Source organism: Berghia stephanieae, chromosome 1 (genome assembly GCF_034508935.2).
Source record: "Berghia stephanieae isolate SIO BIC M18660-M18661 chromosome 1, UCSD_Bste_1.3, whole genome shotgun sequence".
In the NCBI taxonomy this organism is placed as follows: Eukaryota; Metazoa; Mollusca; class Gastropoda; order Nudibranchia; family Aeolidiidae; genus Berghia; species Berghia stephanieae.
The window spans coordinates 59,764,766-59,788,727 of NC_088360.1; the positions used below are offsets into that span (position 1 = coordinate 59,764,766).

The 23,962-nt window shown below is 36.8% G+C and overlaps 1 protein-coding gene across 7 annotated transcripts in view; it reads right to left on the reverse strand.

Moving 5' to 3' along the window:
• LOC144978626 (otoferlin-like) overlaps nucleotides 1-23,962 on the reverse strand; it is a 249,745-nt gene that overhangs the window by 93,458 nt on the left and 132,325 nt on the right. For all 7 annotated transcript variants that reach the window (XM_078924954.1, XM_078924969.1, XM_078924936.1 and 4 more), the window contains exons 6-11: nucleotides 11,540-11,841; nucleotides 10,347-10,459; nucleotides 8,776-8,896; nucleotides 7,679-7,733; nucleotides 5,498-5,629; nucleotides 3,298-3,360 (exon numbers count right to left, since the gene is read on the reverse strand). In XM_078924954.1, the coding sequence (XP_078781080.1) occupies nucleotides 3,298-3,360; nucleotides 5,498-5,629; nucleotides 7,679-7,733; nucleotides 8,776-8,896; nucleotides 10,347-10,459; nucleotides 11,540-11,841 (786 nt within the window). The remainder of the gene's footprint in view (nucleotides 1-3,297; nucleotides 3,361-5,497; nucleotides 5,630-7,678; nucleotides 7,734-8,775; nucleotides 8,897-10,346; nucleotides 10,460-11,539; nucleotides 11,842-23,962) is intronic.

Below are 23,962 nucleotides of genomic sequence, written 5' to 3' on the forward strand. Positions count from 1 at the left end.
AGCGAATTTTAGAATATTTTGAAATCAGTTTTCTAATTTGTAAATAAAGTAAAATGAGAAACAAGTGCCAGACTGAAAACATTCCTGATGAATATGGCGCTGATTTGTAGAGACAATCAGCGTGGTCTTGAATGGGACTTGTTCAAAGTAATCTTAATTAAAGAACGTTCTTTTCCCATATATCATATCCAAATATCCCATCCCATTTAATGCAAAACCAGTTTGCCAATCTTTTACGTCTGGTCTATGGCTTGACCTGTTATCATTACATTAAACTCTTTGAAATAATCTATCATCCTGTCACAAGTGCGCAGAAAATCTGGTCTTGAAATGTCTGACTTCATTTTGACTTCATTTCCTGACAAATGTAGACTATAGGTATTAGAATAACGCTTTTCAATTAATTTTATACCAATCATATATTACTTCATATTACATAATGTATACTTTTCAATTGGCACTCATACACACATACAAACAGACAGATAGACAGATACACACATACATATATATCGTTTTATATGTTTGTGTGTGTGTGTGTGTGTGTGTGTGTGTGTTTCCCCGTGAGAGAGTGTGTGACTCAACTTTCCAAATAGATATTAAACCTGATTTTTTACAATAACTATTTGAAAACTCATTGTATGATGAATGTGAGCGCAAAGCATGTTGTCGTGTGTCGTCGTTCTTTTATGAATGTGAAATATCTAATTCCATCATAGAGGGGGATGATCTGCTTTGGCATTTATGATTTCTTTAAAAACTTTGACCCGAATTGGTCTAAAAGTGCACGGATTCAGTTCTGGCGTACTATGCAAAACACATTTTAAAAATTTTGGCCAGAAAATTCGTCCCTTAAATATCGATCGATTAAAATTATCCTCATTTTGTTAGAAACCATTAAATTTGATACTTCAAGGAAGTCCCAGAGTTCATAACTTTTGACTACAAGATGAATTATTAATTTATTCGATCGATATTCAGGGGACGAGCACAATATCCAAACGTGTTTTTCACAGTAGAGCTGCGTTGTCTAATTCTGAATAAAAGGTCAGTGAAATGAAGACATGTTATATAGATTACAATACAGATATATTATTGCTATAAATTATACACAACATGATGCTACAAAATGTACAACAACAAATAGTGTTTCTATTATCTATACATCAACTTATGGAGAGTACAGAGTAAATCTTTGAAACACTCGGATGTTTAATGATCGATGAGAAGATTCCATACGTGTAATAAACTGTTTGTTGAGGCTCATTGATTTAGACACTTGTGAGAAGTGTGAGAATGTCGAACTCGTGGATGCCCTTACTGTGCTGTTCTCTTTTGGTCACTAAATATTTTTATTGTGATAATTAAAACATAGACATATCTTTTGAAGCTTTGAAGAAAACGATTTTTAAAGTATGCTCAATATCAATATGTTCATATTATGATAATAATTGTGTAAAACCCGTCTTCACTAAATTCATTTAAACCCTCCAACGTTTCAATACAAAATCGTTGGGTTTTTTTCGTATCCATAAAAAGATTGCGTTTGTTTATTGAAATGAAAACGAAAAATGCTTGATTTGCACTTGTAAAAGTTTCCCGTTAAATTGATGTCTACCCTCAAAACGTAGCCAATCCAAAACTGTCTCGTGGCCCATCATTGATTTTAACTGCATGAAATCAAATTTGCGAAAAGAATGCGGGTTTGATCACTGTTGATTAGGTTCCAAACCTAACGCCCACATCAACGAATCCGTAATTGAATTAACTACTCGGAAAGCTCTAACTCATTTATCTCACCGAACTGTTGGGAATGGACCAAGAACACAGAATTAATTCTGTCAACGAGACAAAAAAAATACACCCCGAGACTATTCTTTATCTTCATCATCTCTGCTATATCTTTTTAACATTTATATTGTACCTTTCTACCAAGATAAAAGTGTAAGCTTCTATTTACCATATTATGACCTATTTTTTGGTCAATGCTATAATATCTGCAAAATAAGTCATAATTTGCTTTACACGTTACTTTTCCACTTCGCCAAACAAATTGTTATAAGAGCGTCTTAATATGATATTATAATGACAGATTGATGGTATGATTGCTAGAATATGTGCTGACGTCATCAGAGTTTTTTTAACGAAGTGATGCTAGATGCGATTTGACGAATTAAGTTCTGGTTTTTTCCGCTTGATTCATATAAAGGGTTTTAATCAATAATTCATATTATATGGTTTCGAACAAAAATTAGGGAAAGGAATAAACAGGTATACTTATGATCTCATTTTAAAATTCCAGATCTTTTTCTGTTGTTTCTTTTGTTTTTTTTTTTTTTTTTGTTTTTTTTTTTTTGTTTGTTTCTTTTTTGTTATGTTTTTTTTTTTGTTTTTAAGGGTTTTATGGCCCTTGCGACACATTTAGGTCATATCAGCGCCAGAGGTCTTTTTCTAACACAAGATTTTCTGTTACATTTAATGAATTAAGTCCTATCTGTTGCTGTTTCCTTTTAGAAAAAGCTGGTTTTATCCAAAATAGACTAAATGTGAGAGAAACACGAATACTGGTTTGATGAAAATATCAGGTATCTGCAGTTATTTTGCGATAAAATTTAGTTATGAACTTGTCATTTGTTATTTTGAACAGTTAAATGCCATTTATGCCAATTCTCTCAGTCGCGGGTAATTCCTTCTAAATGCAATGGATTGCGTGTATATATACAAACACACACACACACACACACATATATATATAATATATATATATATATATATTGTGTGTGTGTGTATGGATGTGTGTGTGTCTGTATATGTATGTATGTGTATATTTTTTTATTGTTTACTTTTTATTTGATATTGTCATTGTGAAGCGCTATTGAGCATTATTGTAAATGGATAATGGCGCTATATAAATTTCCCATTACATTACATTACATTTTTCAAAACATTACACAATTCGAAAATAAAACACGCCTGCAACAATCCGTTAAACGGGTGTCGTGTCGTATATTCGATGATAGCTACTTTTTGTTTGCCGTGATCGCCTGTAATAGGTGAAGAATTTCGTCACAATATCATATTTATTACAGAAGACCAAAATGAATCTCTATCTTTCTTAGATTTAATCTGCCAAAAAAAATTATGGTTTTTTTTCTTTTCAGTGCACGTCAGTATAGATCTAACTAAATATCTTATTTATTTCAAATCATCTTCTCAAAGTTTCCAATGACGCAATTTTCATCGTAACAATATCAAAATGACGATTTTTTTCAAATGACAATGACAAGAGTGACTTACCGTTAATGAGATGATTTTGTCGAACAACATCAGTGGGGGCATGTGGAAATCAAAGACGAAATACTGCGAAAAGAAAAAGAAAACTATAAGCGTGACTCTTCAATTTTGTGTCCTAAAGTTCTTTAGTGTGGGCTGTGCTTGGAAATTAGAAAAAGTGTATCTGAAACAGTGCCAGACAATTCAGAAAGAAAAATACAAGAAAAAAACCCCAACTCAGCCTGCCTCGACCGGGGATCGAACCTCAGACCTCCTGATTACTGGTCAGACGTGCTACCAATACACCACAGAGGTTTACCTGATAGTTGAGACGATTTAATGCCTATATTCTTCACAAGGGTACAGAGATACAATAGTGCGAAGCAAAGAGGTTGCAACCGCCCCCCCCCCGGTCACCCTTCTTAATAGAGTTGTGATTGATTAAAATAATCAAAGCACGCTAAAAACGACGTGGTTCCATGCTGGTCTACCGTGTTCAGTAGGACGACGGTTTGCCTTGATTCAGGAACTACTCGTGATTGAACGGAGTTGTTCCTCAGCAAAAAAAAAAAAGCATAAAGAAATAAATATAAAGTAAATATATTTTTGGGGAAAATGGGAAAACAATCATTTGACAATATTAATAATAATAATAATAATAATAATAATAATAATAATAATAATAATAATAATAATAATAATAATAATAATAATAATAATAATAATAATAATAATAATAATAATAGTAACAATATTACATACACAGACACACACACACATGCACACACACACACTATATATATATATATATATATATATATATATATATATATATATATATATATATATAGTCATATTCACATGCGATCATATCATTCAATAAGATCAATAAAATCGCAGAAAAACTGAAAGAAGTACTCTGTCTTCAAAGAGGCTTTAAAGGAGGACAGGGATACACGGTATCGGGTGTCTGCTGAAACGGCATTCCACACAAGGGGAGCAAAATGTGCGAAAACACGTCGTGAATAACTTAAAAGTTTAACTCTTTAAAACAAATCTGAGGCAAAGCTACCCGGATAAATATAAATAATGCATCAATGTATCATTCCAAACAACAGGAGTTCCCCCTTTAAATGAACAACTCCGATCACCCCCTGCTAAAACAGATGAACAGACGAATACATTAAGCAGCCTCTGTCATGCGTTTCCTTTGCCGCCTTGTAAATTGCCCCAAATTGGAGAATGATTAATGTTTTATGGCCGACAACACAGCTAAGTGCTCTCGTCGCACGCATTGTCTCTCAATAAATAACCACAATCAATACGGCCACGCAAGTCAAATTGCAAAACCCTCTTAAATCCTTGTTTATTTATCTACATTTTGTCGATATCAATATTGGGGGGATATGGGTAAGCTATTAATGTCATTATTTCCTCTAATTAATTTTGTTGGGTGGTGTATATATAATATATATATATATATATATATATATATATATATATATATATATATATATATATATATATATATATATCCCGCGCCGTCTGTGTGGAATGATCTTTCAACGGATACCACACACCGCAATTCTCTGTCTTGCTTTAAAGCCTCTTTCTAAACGGACTATTTCCTTTCGATTTTCTGTGTGTGATTTTATTGATATATAAGCGCTTCCGAGCACTTTTGGTGAAAAGGGGCGCTATAGAAATTACGCATTATTATTATTATTATTATTATTATTATTATTATTATTATTATTATTATTATTATTATTATTATTATCATTATTAATATTATTATATATATATATATATATATATATATATATATATATATATATATATATATATATATATATATATATGGGGCAAGTCCACGGATTAGCTATGATTAACACGCTCAACAAATTTTTATTTTCCCACTTCATGTCAGTGGATCCACTCCCCCATTCGGACTTAGCACTCTTATAATATTCGATATTACCTAATTAGGATAAGCCAGGAACTGAATGAAATGGAGAAAAGGGTCTAAATGTCTTACCCAATGATAGAACGATGTACTCCTAGAAGTACTTAACCATCAGGTTACTAATCCTGTTTAAACCTGCTTGATTTTGTTACTCGACGAGAGCCAATGACGCAATTAACGACATAATCTTAATTGAGTTTAACATGTGAATTATTAGATTAATTTTATACATTATTCACACAATGATAATTACTATACCTCATTATAGTAAGGACAATTAGTAGACTCCTTGACACTTGTGTATTTCTTCTGGTCTCCAACTTGAACACAAACCACAGGGTCCATGTTCAAACCCGCAAGCTGTCTCGCCTCTATGATCGTCACACATACCTGCAATTAGTTTTAAAAACAACAAATTGACGAATTTGATAACAATATTGAAATTACTGCATAATGTGACTAATTGTCTCAAAACTATATCATATAACTAAACTCAATTTAACTCGAGAATTATTATAGAATTATTATATCCCAATATCCACTAAACTTTCTCACTGCGGTTTACAAACGTCTGAAAACCCCTCAACTATGTCTTTATCTGACAAATCTTGTGATGGTCCCCGTACAAGCAGTGTCAACTCGGTGAATCAAATAAAGACAGAAGCATTGATTAGATCTGATAGAAGAACTTCTCTTGGTGAGATAGCAGGTACATATAGACACTGAAGCGACTGAAAGCAAGAATCTGTCGAGTTAGACCGGATTTGGAGATTTAACGAGTACTGTTTCTTCATGAAAACGTCCTTCCACACACAAGTGTCATGAAAAGGGAGGTAATCGCTTAACCAAGCTGTCTCACTCTCCGTATTCACCAGACTTGACACTTTCAGTTTTCCGTCTTTGGGGCAATGAATGGGGCAATGAAGGTACATTGCATTGAACATTACCAAGAAGCCAAGACGGTCGTGAAAAATTGACTGAAAGTCCAGTGAACTCAGTTTACATGGCCTTACAAAAGGATGGACTGTGGCTATCGAGAGAAGTAGCATTCTACTCGGCTAATGCCAAGCTTTAATTTGAGGTATGATGCATGTTATTGATTTAAAGTAATATTCAGAGTCCCATTACTTTTCGACTCACCCTCGTATAATAATAATAATAATAATAATAATAATAATAATAATAATAATAATAATAATAATAATAATAATAATAATAACTATTAATTACTAGTATTATTACTATTATTATTATTATCATCATATTATTATTATTATTATTATTATTATTATTATTATTATCATTATTATTATCATCATTATTTTTATTATTATTATTATTATTATTATTATTATTATTATTATTATTATTATATTATTATTATTATTATTATTATTATTCCAAGGGATCCTTAACCAACAGCAACTCTTAAAGAGTAGAATGAGACATGGCGCCTGTTATGCGATATTACATTTTTCCGACAGAGACAACACTGTTAACAGCTAGGTACTATTTTCACAGCTGAGTACGACGAGAGTATGTGAGTCAAGAGCCTTCTCCAAGGACCCAGCTTTGCGGTGCTTAGAGTTGGAATCACACCCAGGATCTTCCAAACCAAAGGTGATGGTCTTATTTTAGGACATACCCGCAAATGTTAAGTCGGAAAGAACAGGAGTTTAAGGTTAAAATGTGACCCATTATTCCAAAACGGTTTTGTGTTTCCTTTTAGTCCTTCAGTGCCATTCGGCAAAAGGAGCCGGAGTTTATCCCCGTTTCTATCGCGTGAAACGGACAATATCAATTGCTTGCTATCCTTTGGATAGGGCGCTAGTCTATCGCAAAGGTGTTGTGTCTGGGGCGATGAAATGTTGGGAGAGGGACTTGATAGTTAAAAATGTGAAATTTTAGTTTCTGTTTTAAGAAATAATATTCATTCTCCTCAATCATGCGCAAACACTTAGCCCGAGTCTTGCATTCTTTACTATAAATTCAAGCTTAGCATCTCAAGTATACCGAAATAATATCACCAACGACGTCACCGTCGTGATAGTCATCATTATTATCATCATCAAAAACATCGTCATTATCATCATCATCATCATCATCATCATCATCATCATCATCATCATCATCATCATCATCATCATCGTCATTACTATCATCATCATAACATCAACCTTGCCACCACTACCACAAATACTACCACCACTGACAGCTTCGTCGTGATATTCATCATCATCATCATCTTCATCATCATCATCATCAGCATCATCATCATCATCATTATCACAGCCATTATCAGTAGCATCATATTCCTGCAGCACTCATCAGTACCATCACCATCATTAATATCAAAGTATAGATCATATTGTAATGATATATTCAATTTTCGATTGTCCATGTTTTATCTCTTCTTGTTTCAACAGAAATAATTCCCACCTGGAAATCTTGAGCTTTCATTAGATTATCATCAGACATAAGTGTGATCTTGCCTCTGTTGACAGGAAAAAGTGGTAAAGTATTCAAGAAAACATAATAGGAATGTCCCAGTGCATGTTGTATTGCATGCTTGTAATCAAGAATCAACAAAATAAATATAACATCTTCAAAAAGAACAAAATACCAAATACGGAACGTTTCTGCCTCAAAACGTTTGATCAGCCAACAATTGGCTGAAGAATGCTTTTGAGCCCGAAACGTTTCGTATTTGGTATTTTGTTCTTTTTGAAGCGGTTCTATATTTTTTTTACAGTCTACAGCTTCTAGCAGTTTGGTATCACTAATGCTTGTAATCGTCATCATCATCGACATCATCATCATCATCATCATCATCATCATCATCATCATCATCATCATCAGCAGCAGCAGCAGCAGCAGCAGCACAGCATCATCATCATTATCATCAACATCATCATCATCAACATCATCATCATGCATCATCACCATCATCATCATCATCATCATCATCATCATCATCATCATCATCATCATCATCAACAACAACAACAACGTAAAAATACATCATCAACATCAAATAACAACCTAGCCCTTTGAATCGTCCTCTTTTATTTCAGCCACGACAAAATTCAATAATTTGCTGTTCTCACTTTCTTCTCTTTCTCCTGCTTCTCTTCTTCTTCTCTCTTTTCTTCTCTTCTTCCTTTCCCAATATTTCCAGGTTTCAATCAGCAATATCAACAGAAACACCTACCTGTAATCGTTTCTAAGATGCAAAAAACCTTTTAGGCAAGTAAATGAAAAAATAAAATAAGGAATGGAGAAAAAGTAAAAGATTAATTTCTGAATCACGAAATATGACACAGTGCCAGACAAACAAAGCACTTAAACTGGACAGGAAAAAGAAACTACATGACAAATGCTTTCTTTGACTGGAATCGTGGAACACTGATTATTGGAAATATTTACTTCTTGTTGCAAAGGGTTGATTAGAGTGGGATATTTTCTTCTGTGCTCATTCTGCTTTCTGATCATGAACATAATTTCAGACATTCATCTTCCAATAAATACAAACTTACTTCTTGGCCTGTAAGTTAGCCGGGACTGTCACGCTGCCCGTAGGCTCGTCCTCCACGTTCCTGTTGTGGGCAGCAAGCATGGAGGCTACCTCCGCCGCTTTGGCATCCAAATCACTGGAATCTGAGGAAAGCACAATAACACTATGATATTCAAAAGTTATCCTCGTCCCTTTTTCTTAATACCCCTCCACCTCCTCTTCGTCCCAAGCTTTCTCCCTCTTCTTCTTACCCTCCTACTCCTCATCCTACTCCCTATACCAGAAAACGCATCGCAACGAAAACAGTATCACATTTTTTTCTGACTCTAAATTTATCAAATAACATCACACACCTCTTTATGTAGGTAGTCAGTTAAATCTCGAGCTCTTAACAATGAAAGTCTAAATTATACACAATGATTGTTTGATAAATGCCAATCAAGAATGAGAAAATATAAAGAGACAAAGGAAGGAAGAGGACATGTGTTTAATGCACGATATGGCGTAAATCTTACGAAATGTCCAGTCCATGTCGTTTGTAAAGAAGTTGCAAAGGTTTCATAACACTTAATCCAATCAATAACAACATTTTCTTGAAAAGCGTGCTGGATTCCAATTGGTTGTTTATTGAAGATACCAGTAGGCCGCGAAATGTGCATTAATAATTGACAGGCTTATAAATTGATTTTTACGAATAAAAAGGGGAGAGAATACTTGCCTCAACTGCTTTGTGGTGTAATAATGTCAATGTAAAAAAAATGAAAGTATCATCATTCAATATAAATAATAAATTAGTTTATCTGATTATTAAATCAATTTACTGGCTTTAGACAGTGGGAAAATACAACGATACAACAATAACTTCACTCTTTACAAATAAATCAGAAACTAGATTCCTTAATTTTCAAAAGTATTGTTACTTTAAGAAGAAAAAGGTCAAAAAAGTTTAGGCCTTGGAATTCACATTGCATCAAATACTACACGTTTTACTTATCACAACAAATATTTCTCCGTAACCCTGAAACAAGAGGCATGTAAGGAAGACAAAAAAGGGGATGGACCAGAATTTGTCTGACTGGATGGGAAAGACGGGGACAGAGCTCAACCTCATGGCCCGTGACAGAAGAATATACAGGACAACCGTATGGGAACGTATCCGTCCTGGATTGATACAACACCGTGAGCAAGAAAGTGTGTGTGTGTGTGTGTGAGAGAGAGAGAGAGAGAGAGAGAGAGAGAGAGAGAGGGAGAGAGATGAGAGAAAGAGACAGAAAGAGTGAGAGAGCCTCACGTACATAGAGAGAGAGAGAGATAGAAAGAGAGAGAGTGTGTGTGTATGTTTGTGTGTGTGTGTGTGTGTGTGAGTGAGAAAGAGAGAGAGAGAGAGAGAGAGAGAGAGAGATGAGAGAAAGAGACAGAAAGAGTGAGAGAGGCTCACGTACATAGAGAGAGAGAAAGAGAGAGAGAGTGTGTGTGTGTGTATATATGTGTGTGTATGTGTGTGTGAGAGAGATAGAGAGAGAGAGAGAGAGATGGTGATTCAACCCATCTCTTTTTTGTCCCATGTCAAACCATAACCAGATACGGCCTTACCCGGATCGAGATCCTCGTTTCCAGTAAGCGTCCTGTTGTCCTCTTCAGTGGTATCACCTGCTTGTTTCTGTCGCATCAATTTCATTACGGAACTCAGGGCTCTACTGCCGTGGCTGATTGAATGATTACAGACAAAAGTGGTTTAGACACTTAATAAGTAAAATGGTATAACGAAAAATATTTTTTGGGAAAGTGATATGTATAAAATGTGAAGAAAAACAAAATATCATCGCAGTTTCTCTCTGTTGAAAGTATAGACGACTGAAATAGATTTGGAACTATTTTTCTCGGGTTTTTTTTTTCATTTTCTTTGCTTGGAAAAAAATAGTTTCTAAATCCATTAACCTTTGATGATGTCTAAGTCACTTCCCCTTCTTGAAATATCACCAACAGTACCTACTTTTTTGAAGAAATGTTTGTAGACCTAAAAACTCAGAGCCTCTGATATTTATTCTACTTCCTGTAGCGTGAGATTGACAATATAATAAAAAGAAACGAGCTATTGTATAGTACACTATCCACTAAATGTGGATGAAGAGGCGCTTTACAAGGGATTCAAAGCCGACAGCAAACTTTATATATATATATAACGCGGAGAGCGTGATACTATCTGACAAATCTGAATTAGACTTAGCTACCAATACAAACTGGATGGACAGTCATTACTACTCGAACAACTTTTCATTAGCGAGACTGAAATATTCTTAAATCACCCTACCACTAAATCCTATGTCTTCAGAACTCCGTCTTTTGGTTGAGCTCTAATGTGTTATGTCATATTTAAGATTAATCGAACCAGACCAGCGATTTTGTATGTTCATGTAAACATTGACATGTGAACGTGAGTGAACAAGGCAATGGACTAATACTTCAATACTTTTTTGAGTTTGAGAGATGCTTTTGGCATATCGTTTTTATTTTGCATAATTTGTGTTGCTGCGTTATATCTGATTCATTACTTAGCATTCTCTCTATCCTTCTCTCTCTCTCTTTCTCTCTCTCCATCTCTCTCTCTCTCTCTCTCTCTCTCTCTCTCTCTCTCTCTTTGAGACAGGGCATTAAGACATTTCCAAATGGTATCAATATTGTCTTAAATGCATTATGAACCCCGTGGCCTAAGTCGTACCCGCTCCAATGTAAACTGACTTCATCAAGTTTTGAAACCAGAAATTAGAGTAAAGTTTACTTCTCACCTTTTACTAGACTTTGTAGATTTTGTAGATTTACTGGACTTTGTAGAGACCAGACTTAGCATTGAACCTCCCTTCCCACCAGACCTGGCAGACTGAAGACTGTGCATTGACTGAGAATCCCCATACTTCTCATCAAAGTCCATCATAGAGCTCGTCTCAAACTTGTTCATTTCCTCTTGTTGTTCCTCGGCACTCAAACCACGGCGAAGATCATTGCTTCGAAGTTTCTCAAAGCCGCCTTTTTGCCAGAGTCCTACCGAGCCATCAGGAGCGTTGTAAGAGAGTTCAAAGGTCACGGTTGTCTGTAATATAATGAGACATTACGTTCTATTATTAGTAAGGCAAATTAGAATATTTGAATCAGGATATCTTCGTCATGCCCGCGGAGTGTGATTGTACAAACACAGTCGCTTGCTAACAGCTGCATAGGCCGCTAGCCGATTTTTAGGCTCAATTATACTTAATAAATACGGTTGCACAATAAACGATAGCAACACACTTTGCAATCTCTGACCAAAGAGTTATTTAGTCCTCACTTAAACAATTATGTGATAAAATTGATTCGTAGACCACTACCGATTTCTATCACTGCATTGCTTGAAACATAGAACTAACAAGGATGTTTTTCAAGATGTGAAAAATCAGTGGGAAAACAGGAGCCATTGTTTCTAATTGCTAAAATAAGGAAACGTCCATGATGTGGATATAATATCAGACACGACAGCTTGTGCAAGACATTATGCAAGGCATGGTGGAAGTTTCATATCATTCAGAGGATAACATGCTATAGCAGTAACAGTAGTAGTAGTAGTAGTAGTAGTAGTAGTAGTAGTAGTAGTAGTAGTAGTAGTAGTAGTAGTAGTAAGCTTCGCAGTCAGAATGACGCTTGCTGAAAATCGTGTGATTCAGTCATGGTTGATGAGTATAGCTGCTCTCTCCATCCATGTTGTTAATTGTGTCCATTGATCACGGTCCTGGGCCAGCGTTTTAAGGCTGTCAAAATCTTGTTGTTACTTTAGTACGAAGGGCACTGCAGTATTTCTTAGTTCTTCAGGGATTAATTCGGCCTCATCTGAATCCAGACATTTCTGATATGTACAGAGATCCTGGTTCAGGGTAGTTACTATTGATGTTGGTGGTCTCCCTACATATTTGTTGCCATGAAGGAAATATTCTGTCATTGCAGTTTGGGCTGGGACGTTATCTACTCGACGTAAGATGTGACCAAATAGACTCCATCGCTGTTCTTTTATTATTGTACTCAGGCGTTCGATCGTGGTTTTTTCATAGATATCATTATTTGTAATTGTATCTGGCCAATAGATTCCGATTACGCGACGTAATTGTTTGCAGTGGAATGAATCGAGACTTTCTAAGTTCTTATTTTGTGAGGCCCCAGGTTCCCCAATTATATGTCAATATCGGAATAATCAGTGCCTCGTAAATCTGTATTGGTTTATTATCACTGATTACGTTATTTCTATTCCAGAAATTTTGGAGTTGGTTGAATGTATTGTTGGCCAGCTGCTTTCGTTTTCTGATGTCTTAATTTTCGTTGATCAAATTGCCTAGTTTACTTACACTTTTCCATTCATTTAAATTTCTGTTGATTTTTGTATAATCTGTTTTGGATTGATTCACTTTCAGATTCCATGCTTCTATGGTAGTTTATATTTAGATATTTTCGCTTGATGTTCTGATTCAAAGATTAGGTCTGTATCATGTGCGTATATCAATTCACGAGTGATCTTCTTTATTGGTGGTAATTTTCGTCTTAGATCTTTCATGGCCGATTCGAGGTATATAGAGAATAGAATTGAACTCAAGCTGTCACCTTGAGGGGATCCGATTGTGGTTGATATTGTTGTTATTTCTCTGCCGGACTCAAACTGTAATGTAGTATTTGATAATAGGTATCGCATGAGCTTCACGTGATCTTCGTTCAAGAATGAGATTCGTATATATTTCGAATTCTGGCGTTGATTATAAGGGAAAGGTCTATGTATAATGATAGTTTCTTTTATAAAGAATTTGATTGAGTATAAATTTAAAAAGCATATCTAGATTGATGTGTCATGCATTCAGTATGAAGATAGTAAGAATAAACATGAAAATGTCGCGACTTTAGTTGTTCGAAAATGCTCATCTACCACCTTCATCTAACAAGTCATTTTGAAAATGTTTTGTTGCTTTAGAATATTCTTTAAAATTCTTCATATGGATTCAGTACAAACATTTTGTATCACACTATATATGACTACAAATTCGATGTTGTTTAAGTTTTCATTTCTATATTTTCAATTCAATAAATCATCTTTGTGACCAAATTCCCATTGATTCAAATTAATGCTTCTCGATTTATTCCCTTCTCGTACTCAAGAATCTTACACTGAGGTGTAAACGAATCCATTTCATGAACTTTAGGACCTTATATAAAAATAAATTGAAGCCTTCAATCTTACTATCGCTGAGAGGTCAACAGTGTTACAAAATGAGAGGTGATCTTTTGTTTTCCATGTCATGACATATGGCGCCATCTCGTTTTTTAGCCAAGTTCAAGTTCAAGTTCAACGTCTTTATCTGCAAAAGGCGGATTGCCCATCACTGCAGATTTTATACAATTATGTGACTTTCTCCATTCTTGTGTTATTGAATTGAAAGATAAATGTTTACTAGTTGACCAAATTTGCTGTTGTTTGTAATATATATTATTACTTATGGGAGAGTGTTCCATTCCTAGATGGCTCTTGGGAGGAAATTGTTTTTATATGTTTTGGTTCCGTGTGTTGGGGTTGCGAACTTACTGCTATGATAATTTCATGTGGATGTACAGTGTTGTTTTGTGAAATACTCTGGTAGAGATAATGCTGTGTTGTTGTTTTTTTTTGGAATGTACTGTTCTGTGTAAAAGTTTGACGCGTTTTATTTTCCGCCTACTTTCCAGTGTTTTCCACTGCAACAGTTTCAGGGCCTCAGTAACGCATCCTGGTTCGCGCAAGTAATTGTTGGTGACAAACCTCGAAGCTGTCCTTTGTACATGTTCGATCTTCTTGATGTGACCTTGCTGATAAGGATCCCACACTGTGCACGCGTATTCCAATACGGGTCTGACTAAAGCATTGTATGCCTATTCTTTCACCTTTGGGGGGCACGGTACAGATTCCGCCTCAGGAAGCCAAGGGTACGATTTGCTTTTGCCAGAATATTATCAATATGTTGGTCCCATTTCAGTGATTAATTGGATTCCCAAGTAGGGTAATGTGTCCATGTATTTTAATAACTGACCGCTTATTTGGTAGTCATAATTAATTTGTTGTTTATTGTTTGTTATTGACATTACAAAGCATTTCTCAGGGTGGAATTTCATCTGCCAGGTTTGTTTCCATGATAGAAGTGAGTCAATAGTATTTTGTAATATGTCTGATATGCGGCTATGTGGTCTAGTGGTATGACACTCGCTTTCGGATCGGAAGGTCCTGGGTTCGAGCCTCGCTCGGCGCATAGTTGAGTCCTTGGAAAAGACTCTTTACTCACATTCTCTCACCGTACTCAGGTGTAAAATGAGTACCTGGCCGTTAACAGCGTTGTCTTTGTCCGAAAAAAATGTAATATCGCCTAACAGGCGCCATGTCTCGTCCTACATGTTAAATGTTGCTGTTGACCAGGGACCCCTTGTAACGCGCATTGAGCACGTTAAGTGGATATTGCGCTATATAAATGCTCAATTATTATTATTATTATTATTATTATTATTATTATCTGCCTCGTTCTGGGTATCAATGACAGGAAATAAGAGGTTGTCATCGGCGAACAGTTCGAGCTTAGTAAGAGTTGACATGTTTTTTCCTAAGTCGTTAATGAATGTTAGAAAGCAGAGCGGTCCAAGGACAGTTCTTGAGGTACTCCCGATAAAACGTTGCACTTCTCACTTCTATATCCATCCAGGACTACTTCCTGAGTTTTATTGCAGAGCCAGTCTTCAAGCCTAGAAAGTAGTTTTTGTTCCTTCTGTTTTGAGTCGTTTTCTTCATCAATGGTCTTTTCGGGGGACTTTGGGTCGATGTTTTTAATTCCATGGTGTTCCAGTTTTCTGGGGAGTCGTCTATGTGGTACACTATGAAATGCCTTCGAAAAGTCTAAAACAAGTAGATCTATTTGTTTTCTGCTGTCTAAAGCCTTTCATATTTCTTCTATGGTGTTTACGAGCTGGCTTTCACAAGATTTATGTTTAGGGAACCCATGTTGATAATTAATTAGCACATTTTGTCTTTCATAGTGCTCCATTTTTAATGATATACAAATGTGCTTGAGTAGTTTACATGTGACAGACGTCAGAGACACTGGTCTATATTCGAGGCAATATCCCGTTTCCCTTGAAAAGTTGTCAGCCTTAAACATATTCTGTTGTACGTAACAACATACCGCTTTTCAATTTGGCCAGAAAACTTGTAATTCATAATGCGATAGAATAAGATGACCTACGATTTGTCAAAAGTATTAAAAAGGAGAACCGTTAGAGTGGTGTCATCTTCATATGTCACCAATATCAAGTAATTAAAAAAAAACCAAAATGAGCTGAGCTGGCTTACCAAAGAACTTTTTGGTTTTGGACTTTTTGTTTACATTAAAAAAGTTTTGTAAAGTAATGATATATATATGAAGTAAAAGTTTTTATTACTAATTTAGGCAAGGCTTTTTGTTAGACTAATCCAGTATTGGAGATCAAGTTTTCAGTAACTTACCTGACGTCACTGGCCACCAATCAATATGTGTAGCCTTTAGGAACGGAATTAATTCATCAATTATTAATTCCAACACAAAACTGCTTTATACAGTTTCATCTCTATACCCCCTGCCCAGCGGTATGAATGCTTTCATTAACTTCCAGCGGGTAATCTCACTACCCCTCCCCTCTCCCTTAACTCTCTCCCTTTTCAACTCTCACTCTCTCTCTCTCTCTCTCTCTCTCTCTCTCTCTCTCTCTCTCTCTCTCTCTCTCTCTCTCTCTCTCAACTGCATCAAATATATAACATTCATTTTTTATGAAATAGACGAAACAAATATTTAATTAAATGATGTTGTTTTTTTTTTTAAATCAGTAAGTCACTTTTTTGAAAGTCTTCTTGTGAATGGAGTAGACCTGTTAACATTGGATTTCTTTGTACGGTAACTCCCATGTTTTAAATTGTGAACAAATCATTTGAAAGTTATATCTTGATGACTATAAATTTCAATATTTATCAAATACACAGGAGTGGCATTTTGAGCCGTTCTTCAATGTTCATTTTTGTCCATTTGAGAGAGAGAGAGAGAGAGAGAGAGAGAGAGAGAGAGAGAAATAAGTAGAGTGAAATATCTGTTCAATGTTACAGTTATCGTTTAACGTTATAACAAGTGTAACTAAATGACAAATTGCCATATTTATGGACAATAAAGATCTATTATTATTATTATTATTATTATATTATTATTATTATTATTATTATTATTATTATTATTATTATTATTATTATTATTATTATTATTATTATTATTATTATTATTATTATTATTATTCACGATCAAGCTGAGAATGGTGTTAATTATTTTGACGTTGTGAATATGAGAAAAGATCAAAGAGAATAAAAAACGCATAATGATTTCATTTTACATTGTACCTTGTGTTCTGAGTCGCCATGGGAAATTTTAAATCTTAAAATAGTCTGGATTGCTTTTAAAACTACGTGAACAATATTTGCAGATTTATAACCGAACGCAATCATTAGCTTGGTTTAGCGTTGTTTTAATGGACGATATTTTGCGTCGGTTTGAGAGAATTCCCATTCCAACAAAGAGCCCATAAATAGATCATTCCCACGTATTACCTCTCCTGAATGTGTGATTCCGCCGGAAATGACTTTCTTGACTTATGCCTCTTGGCTCCTGGCGAAGCATAAGGCCTCAACAACACTCTTCCATCTTCTTCTGTCCTTGGCACAGACCTTTGCGTCACAAGTAAGATTGGAGATCTTGGTGAAGGCTTCTCCTCCAAGCCTGTTTTTGACGATCCCGTTTCTTTTTGCCCCGCCGGAAATGATGTCATATTATTTTGTGTGATCATGCTTGTATTAAAAATCCAACGTTTGGACTAGTGTCCAATCTACAACATTGTTTGAACAAATTGAAAGAGAGAATTTCGGCCACTGTCGGATTAATGACACCTTCACAAATTCCAATTGAGTTCTCAGTATCACTAGACCTAGAGAGCGAGAGCATTGGGTAGAAAATCAGAATTCCAAATTCAACAGTGAAGTGTTCCTTAGTCATAACCTTCAAATAAAACCATCTTTTCTTCATCTAGTTTTGAAATATTTTCTACGTTTGTTATTATGGTTATAATTGAGGATCAGCGGTTTGGCCTTAAAGTTATTTGTATGAACTTAGATCTGTTTACAAATCCAAAGATTGTGTCAACACCAATAAGCTATTGTTGTACTTGACCAATTCTCAATAGCCAATAGTCTAGATGCTGGGGAGTAAGATTTCGTATCTATTGCACGCCAAGTTCGGAAGTGGGAAGAGATAATACAAATATTTTGAATATTTTGCTCATTGAAAATATCGAACGAGATTTCATCGCCAAAGAGCGCATGACTTTCATATTTGTTTCTTCGTCTTTTTCTTCTTCTTTTTTTTCTTCTTCTTCTTCTTCTTCTTCTTCTTCTTCTTCTTCTTCTTCTTCTTATTATTATTATTATTATTATTATTATTATTATTATTATTATTATTATTATTATTATTATTATTATTATTATTATTATTATTATTATTATTATTATTATTATTATTATTATTATTATTATTATTATTATTATTATTATTATTATTATTTTATTATTATTATTATATCATCATATCATCATCATCATCATCATCATCATCATTCATCATCATCATCATCATCATCATATATTATTATTATTATTACTATTATTATTATTATTATTATTATTATTATTATTATTATTATTATTATTATTATTATTATTATTATTATCTTTGTCATTATTATCATTATTATTATCATTATTATTTTATTATTATTATTATTATTATTAATAATAATAATAATAATAATATAATAATAATAATAATAATAATAATATAATAATAATAATAGTAATATTATTTTTAATATCATCATCATCATCATCATCATCATCATCATCATCATCACCATTATCGTGGCTAAGGGGTACTGTCTTTGCTTCGTACCAGAAAGGTACCGTGTTCGATCACCCGTCGCTGTGCTTTGTGGCATTTGAGCAAGTCACCTCGCCCTTGCTCGATTTGCGGCGCTTCACTGCGGCTGACGCCTGGGTTATTCCAGTCTTCCCTTGGATTAGACCCTAAAGACAATTTCCCTACGGGATGAATAAAGGGAATTTTATTTTATTTTATTTTATCTTCATCATCATCATCATCATCATCATCATCATCATCATCATCATCATCATCATCATCATCATCATCATCTTCATCTTTATTATTATTATTATCATTATCATTGTTATTATCATCATCATCATCATCATCATCATCATCATCATCATTTCCATTTTTATTATCTGCTTTATATCCAGGATACTATTCTGAGCATCTATTTGTCGGGTCAATACCCACTTTTTTATCCCTAGTCATATTCTAAGTGGTTCACAATCCTCATCAAACTTGGATGCCGTCAGCTATTTGCAATAACACGGCGATATCCCAAACCACTTTGTCAAACTAAATTTGACAGGCTGTACGATCCACCCCATTCGTGGACATACAAATATTATAGAAGACAACAATGGGGTCTCTGGGGAAAGTGAGTTACGACTATTACTTCATACCACGATCCGTTATTTAATACAATCAATATTTACCCTCAATACAACCCTACTAGGAAAAACGCATTTATAAAACTGTGGTCAGAATCTTGTACTTCAATTACTGAAAGATTTAAATGACATTCACCTTGTGAAGAAAAAATATCTCAAACCAAGGACTACAATGAAGTTCCAGGTTTGAGAGATTTTGACAAGGTCATTTTAGTGGATCAATATTTTCAAGGTCGAGGTATCTAGCCAAAATTTTTAAAACGCGTTTTTGGGGGGGGGGGGGGGGGGGGGTTGGTGTTTTGTTTCCCATTGAGTAGGGCTGAATATCCTGTATAGCTGTGAAGGGAACATTGCTGCTAAATTGGTTGTTATTTGATAGTTATGTTAATGACCCCGGCTCAGGTCAGCTTTTCGTTCTAGTTCTTTTACGACCTCGTTCGTGGTATTCAAGTAACATCAATTGTCTGGTTGTGATCAAATTTTAGATCTGGCAGAAAGCATTCCAATTAATTAGGTCAAATTAATAAAATAAATACTTCAACTTCATTCGTTCTCTCCAAAGGATAGAAAGCAATATGAGAACGAGCATCAATGATGACCAATCGCACCAGTGTCTAGTATTCCATTTGGGTGAATTTGACTCGGAGAAGTGAATTCGTTGAAATGAGCTAGTCTGTATAAACATTGAAGTTATTTATTTTGTTTATTTATTTGTATTCTTTTCTCTCAGTGTGGTACTAAAATATACTATAATCCACTTTTAGTTCTACCATTGCCTACTTTCTCACTCACTTCTTTGATTCCTTCCTTCTTTCCTTATACGTATTTACTTTCACTACTAATCCTATCACAACTACTGCTACTACTACTACTACTACTACTACTACTACTACTACTACTACTACTACTACTACTACTACTACTACTACCACTACTACTACTGTACTACTACTACTACTACTACTACTACTACTACTACTACTACTACTATTACTACTACTACTACTACTACTACTACTACTACTACTACTACTACTACTACTACTACTCGGCGCATAGTTGAGTCCTTGGAAAAGGCTCTTTACTCACATTCTCTCACCGTACTCAGGTGTAAAATGAGTACCTGGCCGTTAACAGCGTTGTGTTTGTCAGAAAAATTGTAATATCGCCTCACATTCGTCATGTCCCGTCCTACGTGTTAAATGCTGCTGTTGACCTGGGACCCTTGTAAAGCACTTTGAGCACATTTAGTGGATATTGCGCTATATAAAGCTCAATATTTTACTACTACTACTTGTACTACTACTACTACTACTACTACTACTACTACTACTACTACTACTACTACTACTACTACTACTACTACTACTACTACTACTACTACTACTACTGTTGATGTTGCTATTACAACTTAGAATCCATCTCAAGATTCAAAAATTTCATGCTGTAATATGTTAAGTACAATTCACTTCAACTATCGAGATTAGAATGCATTCCCATGGCAATAAATAAGTGCATCACTCCCACTCATTTCAAATGATAGAACATTTGCACAGGCTCTCACGGCGTCGAGAATAATGTTTTCCCAATAGCTGACAACAATTCGATTTTGACGAAAATAACAATCTTTCTTCAATCAACAATCATCACGTTTTTGTGAATAACTGACAAATATCACTTAGTATGCGTGAATAACCGAAAGGTATAGCCTTGCACATCATAAAGCTGCAAGCAAAATAGTCCTTCTCTTAGATGTGACCTCATAAAACGCTGGGGGGCGTGGAGGTTAGGTGGAACTTAAATTTTTAGTTTTACAAAAGTGAGAAAGGGAGAGAAAGGAAGAAAGAGAGAGAGAGAGAGAGAGAGGTAGAGAGAGAGAGAGAGAGAGAGAGAGAGAGAGAGAGAGAGAGAGAGAGAGAGAGAGAGAGAGAGAGAGAGAGATGAGACTAGAGTTATGTTTTTGTTTTATTAATGGTAATGGATAAAGTTCAATGGGGTCCATTATGCAACAGCACCATTTAACATGTGGGACGAGACATTTTCGCCAGCAAGGTCCCCCTCGTGGATCTTTACCTTGCAGTTGGTGAGGGGGCTTGAGGCACACGGGAGGGCAAAGGTGTAAATCCCGGTCGACCGTCACGAGACCATCCCGGGTATCGAGCCAACGAGCCACATGAGCTGCTCGCCCCGTGTGTGACTAAATTTGATCCAAACCCGGTGCCCGAATAGCAGCCCTATCCCGGGCGCCACACTATTGTCCTTATGTCGAGTCCCAATCAGTCCCGTCAATGGCAAAGCGGTCTGCCGCCTAGCCAAATAATACCGCGTTCGTGTCGCCAGGGTCGTCGGCACGTCCGAGAAAAAAGCAAACGTCCCATGCATCAATCGATTCGCGGCCTGCCGATCGGAAAATGCGACGGCGGGGATGGCGAACTGACGCGTATATTGTCCCTGAACGTCGAGAGCCAGAGTATGGCAAAAAATGAGCTTTTATCAAAGCTATTGGCCGTTCACTGCGTAGATATCCTCCTGTTACAGGAGACCCACCTTTATTCAGGCGCGCAATCTTCCCGATTCCAGATCCCAGGCTATACGGTGGTCCAACGCGAGGACACTTCGAGGCTCAAAGGAGGGGTTAGCGTTTACGCTAAAGAGCCATCGAAGGTAAGGGTCATTGAGAGCGTAACGGACAGCAATGGGGTGAACCGAATTTCCGTGGAAGTAGGTGGACTGTGTTTGCATAATATTTACAAACCACCTAGAGCGACTTGGACTACACCACCGGTACCGGTGGTCAGCCATCCTTCCATCTGTCTGGGAGACTTTAATAGCCACCATCACGAATGGGGCTACCGAGACTGCAACGAGGCAGGAAGACAACTCCGCTCATGGATGGACTGTAACGATCTACACCTAGTGTACGATCCTACAGCCAAGGGTACCTTCCGGGGTACCCGCCATAAGAAGGAGTATACTCCAGACCTCACCCTCGTAACGAAAGGCGCGAACGGTGAACCGCTGCAGGTGAAGCGGACAGTCCTCGGGGACTTTCCGCATAGCCAGCACAGGCCGGTTCTTGTCACAGCTGGGGTGACAATACCGAGGGTGCAGTCTCTCCCACTTTGCAGATGGAATTTTAGGAAGGCTGACTGGGAGGAATTCAGTTCCTATATCGAGCAGGTCTGCCCTGCCATTCCTCCCAAGTCCAAGAATATAACCAGATTTAGTAGGCTACTGGTTAAGAGCGCTCAACGCTCTATTCCACGGGGCAAACGGAAATTCTACACCCCTTGCTGGACAGCAGAGTCGGAAGAGCTGTACCGAGAGTACCAGCAGACCCAGTCCCAGGACACAGCCGATAGACTACTTCAGTCTCTGGCAGAGGGAAGGAAGCAACGGTGGCAGGAGACCGTGGAAAGTCTCGACTTTACACACTCCAGCCGCCACGCTTGGCGTTTGATAAAGAAATTGGACCCAGATCGGAATTTCGCGAAGGCTGCACCGGAATGCGAGGCAGACACAATTGCCAAGAATATTAAGAACCGTAGTAAGCGGGTCCCTAATCAGGCTTTTGAGCGCGGTGTCCGCAAGGCGTACCGAACGATTTTGGACTCGCTACCTGCGGAGGAGTCGGACTGGACGGCCCCGTTCAGTCCCCGAGAAGTGGGTGCAGCCATTAGCGAAGTAAAGAACGGCAAAGCAGCAGGGATAGATGGTGTATATCCCGATATGGTGACGCATCTGGGCCCCAGGGCACGGGCCTGGCTAGCAGAGGCAATGTCTGACATCCTTGCAAATGGAAAGCTTCCACAAGTGTGGAAGCACGCGAAGATAGTTGCCATTCTGAAGCCAGGGAAGCCGGCGAAGGAGGCAGACAGTTACAGACCCATATCGCTGCTGAGCTGTCTTTACAAATTGTTGGAGCGTGTTCTATTAAACCGATGGGGGCCGGTCCTAGACGCTGCCCTGCCACCTGAGCAGGCAGGCTTCAGGGAAGGGAGGTGCACCACGGAGCAGGTCATTGCCCTTACAGAGCATATTGAGCACGGGTTCGAGAGAAAACAGCAAACAGGTGCTGTGTTTATAGACCTATTAGCGGCGTACGATACGGTCTGGTGCGATGGGTTAATGCTCAAACTTGCAAAAATCATAAGGTGCAAAAAGACCTTGAAGTTGTTCTCTTCGATCTTAGGGGAAAGGCAATTCCACGTCGCGCTGGGAGACGTCACGAGCAAAGTAAGGAAATTGAAGAATGGGGTCCCTCAGGGGTCGGTACTTGCGCCAATGTTGTTTAACGTTTACATTAGCGATATGCCGAACACTTCCTCCTGAGGCTGGGATACGCAGACGACTGGGCACTCGTTACTCAGAGTAAAGTGTGGACCCGTCTCGAGAGCGTACTCAGCGAGGACGTCACCAGACTCAAATCCTACTTTGACAAGTGGTACCTGAAGATGAACACTTCAAAAACCGTGGCCACTGCATTTCACTTATGCAGTGGTTGGCACACCCGTAAACTGAATGTCCTAGTCGGGGACCAGCCACTCCCATATGAGCCGCG